The 17,187-nt window shown below is 40.7% G+C and overlaps 1 protein-coding gene and 2 pseudogenes across 2 annotated transcripts in view; all 3 read right to left on the reverse strand.

Moving 5' to 3' along the window:
• The window catches only part of SPIDR (scaffold protein involved in DNA repair), a 358,082-nt gene that overhangs the window by 313,296 nt on the left and 27,599 nt on the right, over positions 1–17,187 (reverse strand). For both annotated transcript variants that reach the window (XM_057532500.1, XM_057532499.1), the window contains exons 2-3: positions 2,434–2,589; positions 1,716–1,782 (exon numbers count right to left, since the gene is read on the reverse strand). In XM_057532500.1, the coding sequence (XP_057388483.1) occupies positions 1,716–1,782; positions 2,434–2,589 (223 nt within the window). The remainder of the gene's footprint in view (positions 1–1,715; positions 1,783–2,433; positions 2,590–17,187) is intronic.
• On the reverse strand, positions 2,752–3,098 carry LOC103012831 (40S ribosomal protein S26-like; annotated as a pseudogene).
• LOC103014314 (protein FAM136A-like) lies at positions 14,484–15,624 on the reverse strand (annotated as a pseudogene).

Here is a 17,187-nt window from a genome sequence, read left to right on the forward strand (position 1 = left end):
TTATTTAATATTTCTTTCTCTCCCCAAGTTAAATTTGACTACACCAATTTTAAGTCTCCAAAAAAAGATATAAGCCACATCTGTAAAAGAAAATGATAGTTGACCCTTGAACAACACAGGTTTGAACTGCACAGACCCACTTATACACAGATTTTTTTCGATAAATATGTACTACGGTACGGCACGACCCGCAGTAGGTTGAATTCGCTGATGCAGAACTGCGGATAAGGAGAGCTGACCGTAAAGTTAGTTACAGGCGGATTTTTGACTGTGTGGAGGGTCAGCGCCCCAGCCCCCGATGTCAGTCATTCAAGGATCAACTATACTATTCTCTCCATACATTATATTATGACAGTTTAGAAATCAGAATTAAATTGATCTTTGAAAATCACAACATTCAGCACTAATAATATTAAAAATTAAATTCTGTAGCACCACCAGAAGACTATGATATTTTATAATACAGCGTTTAATGAATCAAAAAAATTAGGGGAATTTTCTTTTTCAATTGCATAAAAAGAACCCCCTTAAATGTTAGTGAAGTAATAATATAGCTTAAAGTGTTTAGTCTCTTATTCACAGAAAGCTTCCCGACTCTGCAGGACTCTGAGCAGGCTCTCAACATAGCTCTCTTTGCCATCAAACATAACAGCAATTGCTGCCATTATGCACCTACTAAGTGTAAACCTTTGAACTAGGTGTTTTTATTATTATTTTTTTTAAACTCACAATAACGCAATGAGATACACAATTCTTGGGCCTATTTTCCATATGCAGAAACTGAGGCTCAGCATGCTTAGCTTGCTATCTCAAGACCCCACAGTCAAGATACAGTCAGGCCACTTCAGGGTCAGATGAGATCCCTGAGGTCTCAAGCCCTCACCCTTCCTGCCCAGAGGGTAACTGAGTGTAGCAGCAGAACCAGTGGCCTCCCTGATATCCACTCCCTCTTCTTCCTTACTAACAAAATCCCAATTTTATTTGAGCAGCAACATACATGTTTAAAAATCCTTAATTTCACTGATGTCTCTTTAGTGGAGGTGACCCTATGTAACAGGGTCTGGCCAAAGGTAGAGGTCCTAGGGAGAATACTCCTTCTCAGAGGAAAAGTTCATTTGGAGAAAATCCTCCAAGCCTACACTTCTCCTGAGAATTGAGAATTCAGCTTCTACCTCACGACTGCAAAAACAAACCCTACACTAAGGCAGCAGAACTCAAAATGAGTCTGGCCCCCTGGCCTTCTTGTTGCAGGGGATAAATTCAACCCATCTCTTCAAACACTCCAATACAACTTCCTACTATTTGTAACTGAAAGCCTTCCCTAACTAATTTGCCAAGTAAGAATTTCATTGACTAAGTAGTATAGTCCTTATATCATAGATCATAACTTTATTTCCCAAATCAGATTCTTTTTAAAACCCTGGAGCTATGAACCTGAGCTTACCTACTGGGCTCTGTTGATAACACTGAACCCAGGAAAGAGACAAAAAATTTTAATAATTACCTACATGACACAGAAAAAATGGGGTAGATGGTGACAAAGATAAGAGAGATTTTTTCAAAAAAATACCTTTTTACATTATTTGGGTGTTTTTTTAACCATGAATATATAGTCTAGCCACACTATGTGAACAGCTTTTTAAAAGAAAGCAAATAAATCAAAGGAGGATATATTAAATTATACCTTTTCTGCCAAGAAATCAACAAAATATTACCTGTCTTGGGTCCAGAGGATAATTCATGGTGTTTTTCTGTAGTAGTCTTCTTTTCAGCTGTTAATGACTGCAGGCAGATAATGATAACAATAATAATAATTAATGATGATGTAGTAGTTTATGTGACAAGGGCTAAAAACCAACAATATTACATAAAATACTCAAGAACTTACACTACACCCCTTTAACATATTCCTCTGTTTTCCTTTATTTACCAACAAGTATTCCCAAAGCAAATACTTATAATGCATTTTTGTATTTTTCCAGAATCTAAACAGAGAGCTATCTAACCTTTAGATGTCTAAACTTTAGTGGTGAGTACTCCTTCTTACGGTGAGTACTTCAAAGTTACCACAGAAACCAAAATTAACCAGAATATCTCGCTGCCATTAGATTCTAAATATATAAGCATTTCATAAATATACGTCTTTTGAAGAGCAGGATGCTCAACAGTTTCATCTTCTGAGAACATTTTCAGTATGTATCCTTCACTTACAAAGAAGTACAAAGGTTCTGCATGACAGAAAGACGTGAATACTGCTTTGCCACAATTTTTAAGGAATTCAAGGATGAGGAGAAAAAAGTAACACACCAATTACAGTGTTCTGAAAGAAAATAAGGAAGGGAATTCCAAAGAAATATAATTACAGTGGCCTGAACTCTCAGGAATCTAGGCTTTGTCCTTCAGCATTCAGGGAAAAAAATATGATGACTTTACCAGCGTCTCAGGAGTCTCCTGAAATCCTTCTCCACACCTGAGCCATGCTTCAGAGAGGGAAGCTTCTGCCCCCACAGTCCTGAGCCCTGCTCGTCTGCACTGCAGTGGACTCTCTCCTGGAAAGGATGGGTATTCTACACCCCGATTTCTTTTTCTCTGAAAAAGTGAAATCAACTTCATTAAATATACATTAACAATTAACACCGTGGAAGCCCAGAAATGGCATCGGTGAGAGCATAGTTTTTATTTTAAGTATAATTTCCATTTTATTGTCTTTTCAAAGAACAGTATTTCTTCAGTCTTTAAGGACTTAGCTCCTTACATGGGCTTTGGTGGAGGTTGCGGGGCAGCACCCCCAGACCTAAAACAAGGTGACGGTGTTTAGTCCTTCCAGACTCTCTGAGAATGATTCCTGACTACCTTGCAGTGAATGGCACAACTCATGCAGTTATGTACTTTCACATACAGTCTGGGAAGCACACACGCATCGAAAACACTGGCTTCAGAAATGTCCCTGAAAGCTTCGGCCTCTACTATGTTCCAAGTGACCAGTTTCTTAACAGCCTTGTCCTTGGGCACACGTCGCGAACAGCTGTGCAGCGAACAGGCTGCACACATCTGTGGCCCTTTTAGGCATGACCACTGTTCCTTCTTTTCTTGGTCATCCTGGAAGTGAGAAGGCGAGAGAGGACTGGCAGAGTTTGTAAACGTCTCTGAACCGCCACAGAAAGAAAGAGTCACGAGATAGCAAAACCAAAAGCACGTGGACAATGCAACTAGACAACAAACTCCATAATACAAGCGTGTGAGGACAAACAATGAACACTCCAAAGTTCTGCATGGTATCATATCTGAGAGGAAAGAAGCTGAGAGAAGCAAGGGAGCAAAGGAGGACTGAGCACAGACATCTGGTGTTCACCAGGAAGGGGAGCAGGCAGCCTGAGAACGCACCAGAAAGAGAGAGGGCAAGGGCTCCACCCTAGAAGACCCAAAGGAGCCAAGGAGTTTATACCCACCAACACTGACAACACTGACTTCTTTCCTCAAGCTATTGTGTTTTTTTTTATTTTCTTATTTTTTTATTTTTTAATTTATTTTTATTTATTCTTGGCTGTGTTGGGTCTTTGTTTCTGTGCGAGGGTTTTCTCTAGTTGTGGCAAGCGGGGACCACTCTTCATCGCGGTGCGCGGGCCTCTCACTATCACGGCCTCTCTTGTTGCGGAGCACAGGCTCCAGTCGCGCAGGCTCAGTAGTTGTGGCTCACAGGCCTAGATGCTCTGTGGCATGTGGGATCCTCCGAGACCAGGGCTCGAACCCGTGTCCTCTGCATTGGCAGGCAGATTCTCAACCACTGCGCCACCAGGGAAGCCCAAGCTATTGTGTTTTGTTTTGTTTTTTTAAATGTCTACAATAGACAAATACTCACTTTATAAGTTTTTAAATTTGCATTTTAAGGAAAATTTTAGATTTGCATTGGGAATCAAATTAAGGTCAACTACTATGAGCTGATCACCTAATCAGAAATAAAATCCCTCATCCAATGCCACTGTAGTTTAAAAAAATAAATTAAGATTAAAATATAACATTAAAACTTTCTTAACTAGGAAGAAGGGAACAAATTCATAAAAATAAGTTCAGCCATAACATAGATGGTATTTTAATACTTAACAGGTCTAAGCATGTTCCTTCTCATGCAGAAATTCCTATGGTGGGGCAGGACTGCAAGAGGAAGAGGCATCTATCCTCAAGAAGGTGCTACCCTCCACAGACACCTGTCAGGGTTCAGTTATCTGACAGCTCTGAGAAAGCTCACTTAGTTATCTAGAACAGTAAAGAAATTGGAAAATATCACTTGGTCTACTCGGAGTCCACACACACACACACACACACACACACACACACACACACACACACACACATATTTTAAACCCCAGAATACCTCTTTAATACATTAAATCAGCCCAGGTCGGCTCTTTAACCAAGTCGGTGATACCAGGGATGGGACAGGGAAGGACAAAATGAGCCTGAAATATCTTGAGCCAGAGAGTGAGAAAGTGCCCAAGGAATAATGAGAACATGTAAAAAGGACACATGAGCCTGAATGAAGGGGCTCTCACTGGCCAAATGTGGGACATTCCAGCATCAAATAAATAATGACAGTAAGGATTATAACCTACTGAATAAAATAAGACTGTAAGTCTACATTGATATAAACAAATAAATAAATGACGGATTTAGAAAATTATCAATGAATGCTAAAACTAGTAGGTAAAAGTTTGAGGATGAAGAGGATATATACATGATCACAAAATGACTCCCCCAAAATTACTTATTAATTCCAAAGGGAAAAACAGTAACTTTACAGTGGAGAAACCTGTCAGACACCATCTTAATCAAGTCATGAATGTTGATGTAAACCAGCATCAAATGCTTCTTAATATGAGGCACCAACCAGAATACAAGACAACCTCCACAGTATTACCACCAAAAATGCATACCCTAAATCTAAACAGAGAAAATATCAGACAAGCCCAAAATAACTGGCCTATACTCCTCAACAATGGCAAGGTCAAGAAACACAAAGTCTGAGGAACTATCCCAGATTAATGCAGGGCTAAAGAGGCATGAAAAGAAAATGAACGTATGATCCTGGGCTGGATCTTGAACCAGGGAAAACAGATCATTATTAGGCAACTGATAAAATTAGAGCATAAACAACTGATTAGATAACAGTATTGTATCAATTTTTAATTTCCTAGTTTTGTAATTACACTATGCTTATGTAAGAGCTGTCCTTATCCTAGGAAATAAACATTTTGGGGCACAGGTTCACTATGTCTCTCAATTACTTTGAAATAGTACAGAAAAAAATTAGATATACACATGTAGAGAAAGAGAAACAGACAGAAAGACCAATAATAACAAACTGGTGAATCAGAATAAAGGGTTACTGTATTAGTTTCCTAGGGTTTGACATAACAAGTTACCACAAACTCAGTGGCTTGAGACAACAAATTCTCACAATTCTAGAGGCTTCAAGTCCAAAAATGAACATGTTAGTCCCTCTGGGGGCTCTAGGGAAGAATCTTTCCTTGCCTCTTTCTCGTTTCCGGTGGCTCAAAGCAATCCTTGGCATTCCTTGGCTTGTACCTGCATCATGCCAATCTCCACCTCCATCATCACATGGTATTCTCTACTGTGTGTATCTCTGTGTGTCCTCTCCTCTTCTTATAAGGACACCAGTCACTGGATTTAGGGCCCACCCTAATGCAGTATGACTTCATATTAACTAATTACATCTTCAAACACCTATCTCCAAATAAGGTCATACTCTGAAGTTCTGGTTGGACATGAATTTTGCAGGGGACACTATTAACCCACTTACAGTTCCACTAGAAAAAACTTCATTATGTTATTCTTGCAAGTTTCCTGTAAGTTTGAAATTTTGTCAAAATAAAAAGTTATCCTGCCCCGCCCCAACACACACACAAAATAACTATATAAGCCCAGGTTGATGCCAGGAAGAAGAATGGGAAACAAATACAGTCAATTCTCATTATTCAAAGTAGTTAATGTTCTATAAAGTCGCCAAAAACAACGAATTGGCAAATACTGAACCATTGCTCCTCAGGGAATACAGCACAGTTCCTGTCAATATGAAACCTTACTTTTTGTGTGTTCCTGTTTAAAGACACCTTATTTAATATATATAGCTTATTCATTAACATTGAACTCATGGCCATCAGCACTATAACTCATGCCTGAACAAAGCTTATCTAACACACATACTTTCTCCATAATGCACATCACAGATGTCCTGCACTTAGGAACACCAGACAGCACTTCAGCACTATGTTTGGGGGCCATTTTAAACAGTGACATCACCAACACAAAGCACAAAAATGTGAAAAACGTGGCACTAAAAAGACCAAGAAAAGGGCCCTTGTTTAGAGTGTGACAGCTAGAACAAGCAGAGTGGGGCCTTGGACCTCGGTTGGAAACATGGGTGTCAGGTGACTCAAAATTTTCCCTGCTCTACATATGCCTGCAAATGACTATAAAAGCACCAAGAGCACTGATTTGGGGATTACAAATAAATTTGAGCAAGTAGGCGATTTCATAAATATAGAATCTTTGAAAAATGAGGACTGACTCTACTTTGAATAGAGCATACTTCAGAAAAAAGCAACCAATTAAAACACAAAAAGGTTAAACTCTGCTTCACTGTTTTACTATCCACATCAGCCCCTCAGAGACCACTTTTCCTTATTATTGGTGCTCTGCTCAATTTTTCATTTTTTTTTTAACATCTTTATTGGAGTATAATTGCTTTACAATGGTGTGTTAGTTTCTGCTTTATAACAAAGTGAAACAGTTATACATATACATATGTTCCCATATCTCTTCCCTCTTGCATCTCTCTCCCTCCCACCCTCCCTATCCCACCCCTCTAGGTGGTCACAAAGGCACAGAGCTGATCTCCCTGTGCTATGCGGTTGCTTCCCACTAGCTATCTATTTTACGTTTGGTAGCGTGTATATGTCCATGCCACTCTCTTCCTTTGTCACATCTTACCCTTTCCCCTCCCCATATCCTCAAGTCCATTCTCTAGTAGGTCTGTGTCTTTATTCCCGTTTATTTCTTAAGTACACCATGCTTATGTATTTTATTTACTCATTTTGAAACTTTACTCCCTATAAAACCAAATGCATTCCACTATACACCTGTGGGATACTCCCCTTGGAGAGAAGTGAAAATTTCTAAATATTGTTTTGGATATCATGTAATAAATTTGGGGAACAAATCAGATGTCTAACAATCCAAAAAGGAAGTTTCCTTGGGTATCTGAATAATATATGTATCCCAATATATCCCAATGGCTCTAGCCACATACTTGAAGGATGTCAACCCTTTTTCACCCAGAAATTGATCTACATTAAGCAGAGACAATGATTCAGTGGCTCTCAAATCTGCTCCTGTCAAATATGAGGAACAGATGTAAAGTGTTAACCACGTCAGCTAGTCGGGAGGCATTGTGATGCTCAGAGCCTGTCCCATCAAGTTTATTGCACATTTGTGTTTTCCTTCTCTCTGGCAACAGAACGTTTCTCAGGCCTGTCACTCACTGCTTTGGTTACATATGACTTGTCCTTTGCTTCTCTGGATTTCATCCATACTCAGATTCTTTACAGACTAGAACCCCCTAACTTAATATAAAAGACAGAATTCTAATGTCCTCATCTTCAGTCTGTCAGTAAACATGTACTGAGTGCTCACTGCAGGCAGACACTCTGCCAGGCCCCAGGGATACAAGACGAGCAAGAAAGACTGCCCTCCAGCAGCTCAGGCAGTGGCAACAGAGACCCTCCCACAAATTCACTGACGCAAGGGCCTGAGCCCAAGTTCTGATACCTACTATCCGGGCCTTCGACAGCACTCTTCAGCCTCCCCTTCTGCTTCCCCAGCCAATCTGTTCTACTCCCCTTGCTGCTGCCAAGTGGAGCATTTCCAACACCACACCTGCATCCATGGAACTCTTTGCCAGAAATCACCTCTCCTCTTCCTTTAGTCTCTCCAACTCTGCCATGGATCCCGGCTCATCTTTTCCATGAAATATCCCTCAGTGCCTCCACTTAATCCCTCCCTCTGGGACAACAGCCTGTTTCCTGCCCCATCTACTCCTTTCCCTAGAATAAGAGCTCCTGAGGGCAGGAGTCTCATGCCTCTTCATCTTATCCCCAGTGCATGGCACTCCCCACTGAGGTACTCACTAAATGACTCTTGAATGAATATGCAAATTTCTTGACTATTACCACACCTGTCACAAAATCTAAAATATCTAAAGTAAATAAGTCAGTAAGTATAAGCCTAAGGGTAAACACAGCCCTCAGGCTGCGTTAAAGTCATTTCCATTTCATCTACTTATCCTCATAAACAATACCTCCGCCACAGCTCTCTAAAACATGTGTATTTCTCTCTCCACAGTGTTTACTCAGCCGCAGAGCAGGTGCTTACAGGTGACTTCACTACCCAGCCTTCTCATCCATCCACATTTCTAGTGACAAAACACACTCCCACCACCACAGTTTTGGGCGCCCAACCTGGCCAAGGATAATCGTAGGACATCAGCCTGGCCACAGTAACTGGTCCAGGGATGCCATGGGACCCAAGTTGAGGCAGTCAGAGGCCCTCTCCAGGACTTTTCTAACTGGGACTACTGGAGAAGATTCTCTTCTTCCCAACTTGGCCAAGGGTGTGACCCCAAAGCAGCCAGGCACCTTGCCCCATATAATATGAAGAAACCTGAGAAAGAAAGAAGAGGCACAAATCATGCTCCAGGCTGTAAGTCAGGTCCCTGAGCTGCCCAGGTGCCCAGATGCTGTCAACTGCAAGCCAACCCATCAATCTTCTGTGCCTCTGTCCAGCTGAAGTTGGCCTTCAATCACCAGCTACTGAAAGAGCTGGACCACAATACTCAGTAAATATTCCTACTGAGCTGAAATGATTCACTGAGCCCTCTGAAGGTATACAGCTAAAGACAGTTTCCATCTTCAAAAACCTTGGGTTCTAAGGATATCATTAGAGTGGAGGAAGAAACAGACCAAAATTGGGCTGATGAGCTCAAAAATAGATTGAGAGAATGTTTCCTGGAGAAAGCTGTCTTGGACTTGAACAAAGGAAGAAATGTACTTTGGCGATGGCTACCCATAGGATCCTTGATTTTCCAGGCTAGTCCTAATTCCAAATGTCCTGAGATATTATCCTCCTCAAGCATAGAAACATCCAGGAAATTTCACAAGGAGCACACAAATCCTTTCAGCTCCCATCTTCAAGCTGTGCTGTCAGACGGACCTGGCCTGAGTCACCGCTGCGCTACTGGTTGGCTACACTGACACTTCTCAAGATCCAGTTTCTGTATCAGTAAAATGAGAATAATAAATATACTTACCTCAAGATCACTACCAAGATAAAACTGACACTAATGACAATACTATGAAATAATAGTACCACAAACCACCATAACGGAAGGTAGAAGAAGAGCTGATTAACATTCAGGAGAATTAATATGAGAACGTACTTTAGACATTTTTTATAAAGATGCTTATATTTTCACACACTATGATTCATAAAAATACTGTCTTAATCTAATGACCAACTATAACATTTCAAACCTCAAAAAATAAGAAAAAGCAGCTTACTGATTAGAACTCTACGGCCTCTCAGACAGTTTAACGAGCACAAGGGAATTAAGCGACTTCCCTGGTGGCGCAGTGGATAAGACTCTTCGCTCCCAATGCAGGGGGCCCGGGTTCGATCTCTGGTCAGGGAACTAGATCCCACATGCATGCCACAGCTAAGAGTTCACATGCCACAACTAAGGAGCCCGCCTGCCGCAACTTAGATCTGGCACAACCAAATAAATATTTCAAAAAAACATTAAAAATAAAGAAGAAGGGAATTAAATGACTCACTGGAAAAGGCCAGTTTATTGCAGAATCAAAGTCACTATTCCATGAGCTTCCCCCATAACCAGTGCTCTAGCCTTCTCATCTTTCTCACAGTCAGGCAATGCCGATTAAGAAAGCTCGACCCTCCTGATATGGGGACAACAGACGTTAATAAATAAGAAAATAAAGGGTATTAGAACAAGTCTGAGAAAAAACATGTAAGTAAAATAAATTTTCACAAGGCATAACAAAATTTTTGAAAACTGCCTATAAGGTTCAAGACAACTTTGCCCTTTCTTTTGTTTCCTGCCAGGCTGTCTTTCCAACTCTCTTCAGTCTGACCTGCTGGACCCCTCAGGGTTTGGCCCAAGGACTACCTTCTTCACAAATCCTCCTGTACTGTTATAGCCCTCAGTCATCCTCCTTGAACCACTCCTTTGGAAATCAGCACTTCCAATAGCACCTCCACTGCCACAATAGAGAATGCTATTTTCATGTGTTTATGTCTTCTATGCCCCCAAAACCAGGATTCACTTATAACTTATGTTCTACAAGGGCAAACTCTAAAAGTGCTAGCTTCCAGAACTTGCTGGTTTATCCCTTGTCTGCTAAATAATTTTAGCATATGCTAAATAAGTTTAGGGGTCACCTAAATCATTGCTTCATTTAAGGAAGTTCATATCTATACTATCTTTTCCATTCATGGAAGAGTTTTTTCAGGAAAGAATCCATAGCCATTCCAGTGTTTTAAAGTTTTCGGTCAGAAAGGCATTAAATTATGTAGCAGTTTAAATTCATTTCTTCTTCTGTCATCAGAGAAAATAAAGGAAACGGTTGCCACATTTTGTATAATTTTCATGTACTTTCAAACTTAAGATTACTATGACTAAGTACTAAATGTCTGGAATGTACAATTATGCTTAACCTTACAGTACAATAATCACCTAGTTTTGGTGTCATCAAACACCTAAACTGTTCAAACAAACCAGACTAATTTACTACAGCTATTCTAAGACTCCGATGCTAGAATCCCAACCTCTAGCAACCTAGCCCTCTTTTTCTCATTCTTCTCAACAATCCGGAACTTCTTAACGTAACAATGTTGGAAATATGGTGATGTATTTAATTTTCAACACTTGAAAAGAAAAGCAGAATTATTTTCCACTAGCCCTGTACACCAGCTCAGAATACCATTAGTCTGAAACTTATTTTTTGTCTGAAATGGAAAATTCCTCTGCTAGAAACCAAGCTCCCATGCCAGGCTGCCTAAAACCACTCTTGGCTCCACTGACATTACTCTAAATCCAAGGATTTAAAAGACATAAAACAATGACAGCTGCTAATATATCACACTCTGGGTCCAATTTTATTTTACTAATCACTCCCCACTCAAAAGCAAACAATGACTTTGCCTTGGTTCTTTCCCATTCCTGCTTCCTCACTGTTGAGAAGTTGAAGCACAGCAACCTATAAACTCCAACTCTGATATATTTATTCTCATACAAAGGCAGGATTATCAGCAAGACCCCTTCAAAGGCTACAGGTTCAAGTCTTTTTCCCTCCTTCCCTCACAGCCCTCTAACCAAATCTCTACTTACAGTTCAACCCTAACCCGCCTACTCTTCAGAAGACGAAAGTCTGAATAAAATTACAATAGACTTTAACTTAAAAGCAATCAGTTAAAAAGGTACTTAATAAAAGCTATTTGTGACAAACCTAGAGCCAACATAATACTCAATGGTGAAAAGTTGAAAGCCTTTCTGCTGAAAGCCTTTCTGCTGATTCCTGGAATAAGACAAGAATGGCCACTCTCACCACTTCTATTCAACATAGTATTGGAAGTCCTAGCCACAACAATCAGACAAGAAAAAGAAACAAAAGGTATCCAAACTGGAAGAGAAGAGATAAAACTGTCATTATATGCAGATGACATGATCTATATGTAGAAAACCCTGAAGACTCCACACACAAAACACTAGAACTGATAAATTCAGCAAGGTAGCAGGATACAAGATTAACATTCAGAAATTGACTGTATTTCTTTATACTAACAATGAAATATCAAAAAGGGAAAGTTAAAAAAAATTCCTTTTAAAATTGCATCAAAAATAATAAAATACTTAGAATAAAACTGACCAAGGAAGTGAAAGACTTATACACTGAGAACTATAAAACATTGATAAAGAAAGCTAAAGATAATTTAAAGAAACTGAAAGATACACCATGCTCTTGGATTGGAAGAATTAATATCGTTAAAATGGCCATACTACCCAAAACAATCTACAGATTTAATGCGATTACCATCAAATTACCCATGACATTCTTCACAGAACTAAAACAAATAATCCTAAAATTTATATGCAACCATGAAAGACCCAGAACTGCCAAGGCAATCCTGAGGAAAATGAACAAAGCTGGAGGCATAACCCTCCCGGGCTTCAAACAATACTACAAATCTACAGTAATCAAACAGCGTGGGGGCTTCCCTGGTGGCGCAGTGGTTGAGAATCTGCCTGCCAATGCAGGTGACACGGGTTCGAGCCCTGGTCTGGGAAGATCCCACATGCCGCGGAGCAACTGGGCCCGTGAGCCACAACTACTGAGCCTGAGCGTCTGGAGCCTGTGCTCCGCAACAAGAGAGGCCGCGATGGTGAGAGGCCCGCGCACCGCGATGAAGAGTGGCCCCCGCTCACCGCAACTGGTGAAAGCCCTCGCACAGAAACGAAGACCCAACACAGCCAAAAATAAACATAATAAATAAATAATAAATAAAAATTAAAAAAAAAAAAGCGTGGTACTGCCACAAAAACAGACATATAGATCAGTGGAACAGAGCGGAGAGCCCAGAATTAAACCCACACACCCACAGTCATTTAATCTTTGACAAAGGAAGTAAGAATGTACAACAGAAAAAGACAGTCTCTTTGGCAAATGGCGTTGGTTAAGCTGGACAGCCGCATGTAAACCAGTAAGTGAGAGCACTCCCTCACACAATACACAAAAATGAACTCAAAATGGCTTAAACACTTAAGTATAAAATAGGACACCACAAAACTCCTGCAAGAGAACACACGCAAAACATTCTCTAACATAAACTGTAGCAATGTTTTCTTAGGTCAGTCTCCCAAGGCAATAGAAATAAAAACAAATATCAACAAATGGGACCTAATCAAACTTATGAGCTTTTGCACAGCAAAGGAAACCATAAACAAAATGAAAAGACAAACTATGGGCAGGGAGAAAATACTTGCAAACGATGCAACCAGCAAGGGCTTAATTTCCAAAATATACAATCGGCTCATATAACTCAGTAACAAAAAAACCAAACAACACAATCAAAAAACATAGGCAGAAGACCTAAATAGACATTTCTCCTAAGAAGATATACAGATGACCGATAGGGACATGAAAAGATGCTCAACATTGCTAATTATCAGAGAAATGCAAATCAAAACTGCAATAAGGTATCACCTCACAGTGGTCAGAATGGCCATCCCATTAAAAAGTCTACAAATAATAAATGCTAGAGGGGTGTGGACAAAAGGGAACCCTCTTACATTGTTGGTGGGAATGTAAACTGGTACAGCCACTATGGAAATCAGTATGGAAGTGTCTTAAAAAACTAAAAATAGAGTTACCATATGATCCAACAATCCCACTCCTGGACATATATCCAGAGAAAATTCTTATTCAAAAAGATACATGCACCCCAGTGTTCATAGCAGCACTATTTACAACAGCCAAGACATGGAAGCAACCTAAATGTCCACTGACAGATAAATAGATAAAGAAGATGTGGTATATAATTACAATGAAATACTACTCAGTCATAAAAAAAGAATGAAATAATGCCATTTGCAGCAACATGCTTCCCCTACCAGTGTGAGAGAGCTTCTTATAATTTAGCAGGGTCTCCAGGCTGAAAGATGTCATGTGTGAGAATTTTAAGAAATGCGCATCCACATCCTGACGGCCAGAAATGAATATCCACAAGCACCCTTTCAAAGCTTTTATCCAAACTACCTCTACCAACTCTACATCTTAAAGTAACTTCATACCCTTGTATATAAGACAAAACCATGCAAAACAAAGCCCCAGAAGCCCCCTTTCCCATTCTAAATTAGTGACCTCCTGGATCTTGTTTTATTTCCAGTTTGTGGAAAATGTTGTAGTTATCCTTCTGGTAAACAGGAGATTGGCAATGAATAGAAACACCTCTCCTCACACTCTACCGGATCATAAGCAGGTCAGATGAACGTGCCAGACTGGTGGTATCTGTGTACTACGAGAATCTGGTACCTTGGAGGGCTCTGATTTGGTACAAGGGAGACACCCTGTTGCCAGGATAAGCACTTGCCACGTGAAATTCAGGCTCACAAAAACTCTCCCCTGCTATCTCTGACCCCAATTTTAGTACCAGGTTTTTTCACTTTCTAGGTTTCAAACACAAAGGAACCAGTGTCCAAAGGCAAGTGATATAGGCCTTAAACTTGCTGCCATCCTTAATTTCCTCATTCATAAACTTTCCTTAGAAAACCCAAATCCCCATTCCTCTTTTTAAGTAGATTGCTGCCTTCAGCCCCTATGGCCAATAGCAGACATCTATTTCCCAATGGATGAGAGAGACTCCTTCATCTTCTTGGTCATGGTTGGGATGAGGTTCATGTGGCCATCCACACACATGGTCATGCAACTCTCCAGCTGCCGCTTCACCTGAAGCTCTTTACTCCCCGCATCTATTGAATCTTTCGCTTTGTCATTGCAATACATAGCGTACCGGGCCAGGTGGTCCTGGAACTTCTCCAACTCGCTGGTCACCAGGGCCTGGGCTTGAGCCAGAGGTGCATGGCAGCACTCAATGCACTGGTGCACTTGCTGCATGGACGCCTGGCTATCCTCACAGCAGGCGGCGCTGCACCGGAACATGAGGCCCTGCATCTTCCGGATGTTCTCTCTCCAGACTGATCACCATAGAGTCCACCGCCTCCTGCACCCAGAGCTGCTGCAGCTCTGCCACGGTGACCCCGCACTGCTCCCTGCCACGCTGGTGCCCACATGGACTCCCACGCACGAGCCCGCCCCCCCGAATTAAGACTTTTACCTAATTATGGGACTTCCTTGGTGGCGCAGTGATTAAGACTCCACGCTCCCAATGCAGGGGGTCCAGGTTCGATCCCTGGTCCGGGAACTAGATCCCACATGCATGCCACAACTAAGAGTTCACATGCCACAACTAAGGAGCTGGCAAGCCACAACTAAGGAGCTGCAACTAAGAAGCCCGCCTGCTGCAACTAAGACCTAATGCAACCAAATAAATAAATAAATTACTTCTACCTAATTGTAAACCACCTCAGATATAATTCTGTAATCACACACTACTAAAGTAAAACCACCTCCAATGAAAAAAAGCACAATCGTTTAGCTATCACAAACTGAATATTTATGCTACAGATGGAATGTTTGTGTCCCCCCCATAATTCATATGTTGAAACCTAATCCCCAATGTGATGGTATTTGGAGGTGAGGACTTTGGGAGGTGCTTAGTTCACAAGGATGGAACCCTCATGAATGGGATTAGTGCCCTTTTAAAAGAGGTACTAGAGAGATCCACTATGTGTGAACAGAAAGAAGATGGCTATGAACCATGAAGTGGGCCCTCAACAAACACTGAATGTACTGACACCTTAAATTTGAACTTCCCAGCCTCCAGAACTGTGACACATTTGTGTTGTTTATAAACCATCAGCCGATGGCATTTTTGTTACAGCAGCCTGAACAGACTAAGATAATTCAGTAGCTGCCAGACATCACTGCATATGTTTCTTGTCTATTACCTCATATAGATCCTAGGTGATATTTTAGGCTGAATGAGTAGTATCAATTCCATTTTACAGATAAAGAAACTAACTGTTGAAGACATCTTTCAAGATCATATACCTGTAAATAGCAAAGCCAGTATCAAAATTAAAGCTAGTTTAGGGTTAGGGTTAGGGTTAGGGTCTTAATAGGGCTACATTTTTCTGCAAATGAGAAAAAGACACTCCCTTCTCAAGTCACTGTACTTCCATATATTTGGAAATTGTCATAATGTACTGATTTTATTAGGAAAGGTGCTTTATTGCCATCTACTGAAAGAGTGGCATAATAAGTATACAAATTTTGCAGGACATCACTACGAATGGGGCCTCTGCGGGCAATGCAGTTTTCAACCTGCACAACCAAATGCAGTCACTCTGGTGGTTAAAAACAAATGGAATTTCAATATATTTTTACCATTATTGAAAACTAAATTCAACAAACCAGTGCTTGTAATCACTTAAGCACAGAAGACACAGAGAAATATCATGAACCCTGTCCTCAAGAAATCAATATGATCATTAGACCTGTCACAAAGCACAATACAGAGAAGTAAAATAACAGAAGTTAGTATAAACATACAGAAGCAGTATGAAGGTTGCAGAGATTAATTCTAAAAACCACTTTTTAATTTCTTCCCCTCACTGAAGCCTTATAGTAACTCTGTGAGTTAAGGCAGCAATCACAAATTCACTTCAAAATGAGGGCACATGAATGTGAATTAGGGAGAGACATTTGCAGACTAAGAAGAGGATTTGTGTTTGTCACAAACATGGGCTCTTACGGTGTGAAAAGAAAGGCAACCATGGGTACAAGACTTATTAGGAAAAGACTGAAAAAGTAAACATGCAGTAAAGAATCTAACCTCACCTAAAAGGAAGGCTAGGGAATTAATTCCCTGGTGGTCCAGTGATTAGGACTCGGTGCTTCCACTGCTGGGGCCTGAGTTCGATCTATGTTCAGGGAACTAAGACCCTGTAAGCTGCAGGGAGCAGCCAAAAAACAAACAAACAAACAAGTCTAGCCTTTGTCCTTGGCTCCTGGAAAGTAATGTCTATGCCCTTGGAATACCATGGCTGATAGAAGTGTCTTTCTTTGCCTGAGAGCTTCAGTTACACCAGACAGTCTAATAATGTGATTTAGGGTGGTGGCTAATCACACCCAATACTGTTACCATGGGGGCTGGTGACACCAGAAAGACAGTATGATTTAGAGTAGAGGCTTTGAGTCACACACAGAAGAACTGGAGACTGAGATCAGCCATTTATGTCTACGTAAAGGAGCCTTAGTCTGTTCGGGCTACTATAACAAAATGCCATAAAGTAGGTAGCCTATAAACAACAAACACTTCTCAAGTTCTAGAAGCTGGGAAGTCCAAGATCAAGGTGTCAGCAGATTCAGTGTTAGTGGTGAAATCTGGCAAAGGCTCACTTCCTCACTGATGCTGAAG

Source organism: Balaenoptera acutorostrata, chromosome 17 (assembly GCF_949987535.1).
Source record: "Balaenoptera acutorostrata chromosome 17, mBalAcu1.1, whole genome shotgun sequence".
Classification (NCBI taxonomy): domain Eukaryota; kingdom Metazoa; phylum Chordata; class Mammalia; order Artiodactyla; family Balaenopteridae; genus Balaenoptera; species Balaenoptera acutorostrata.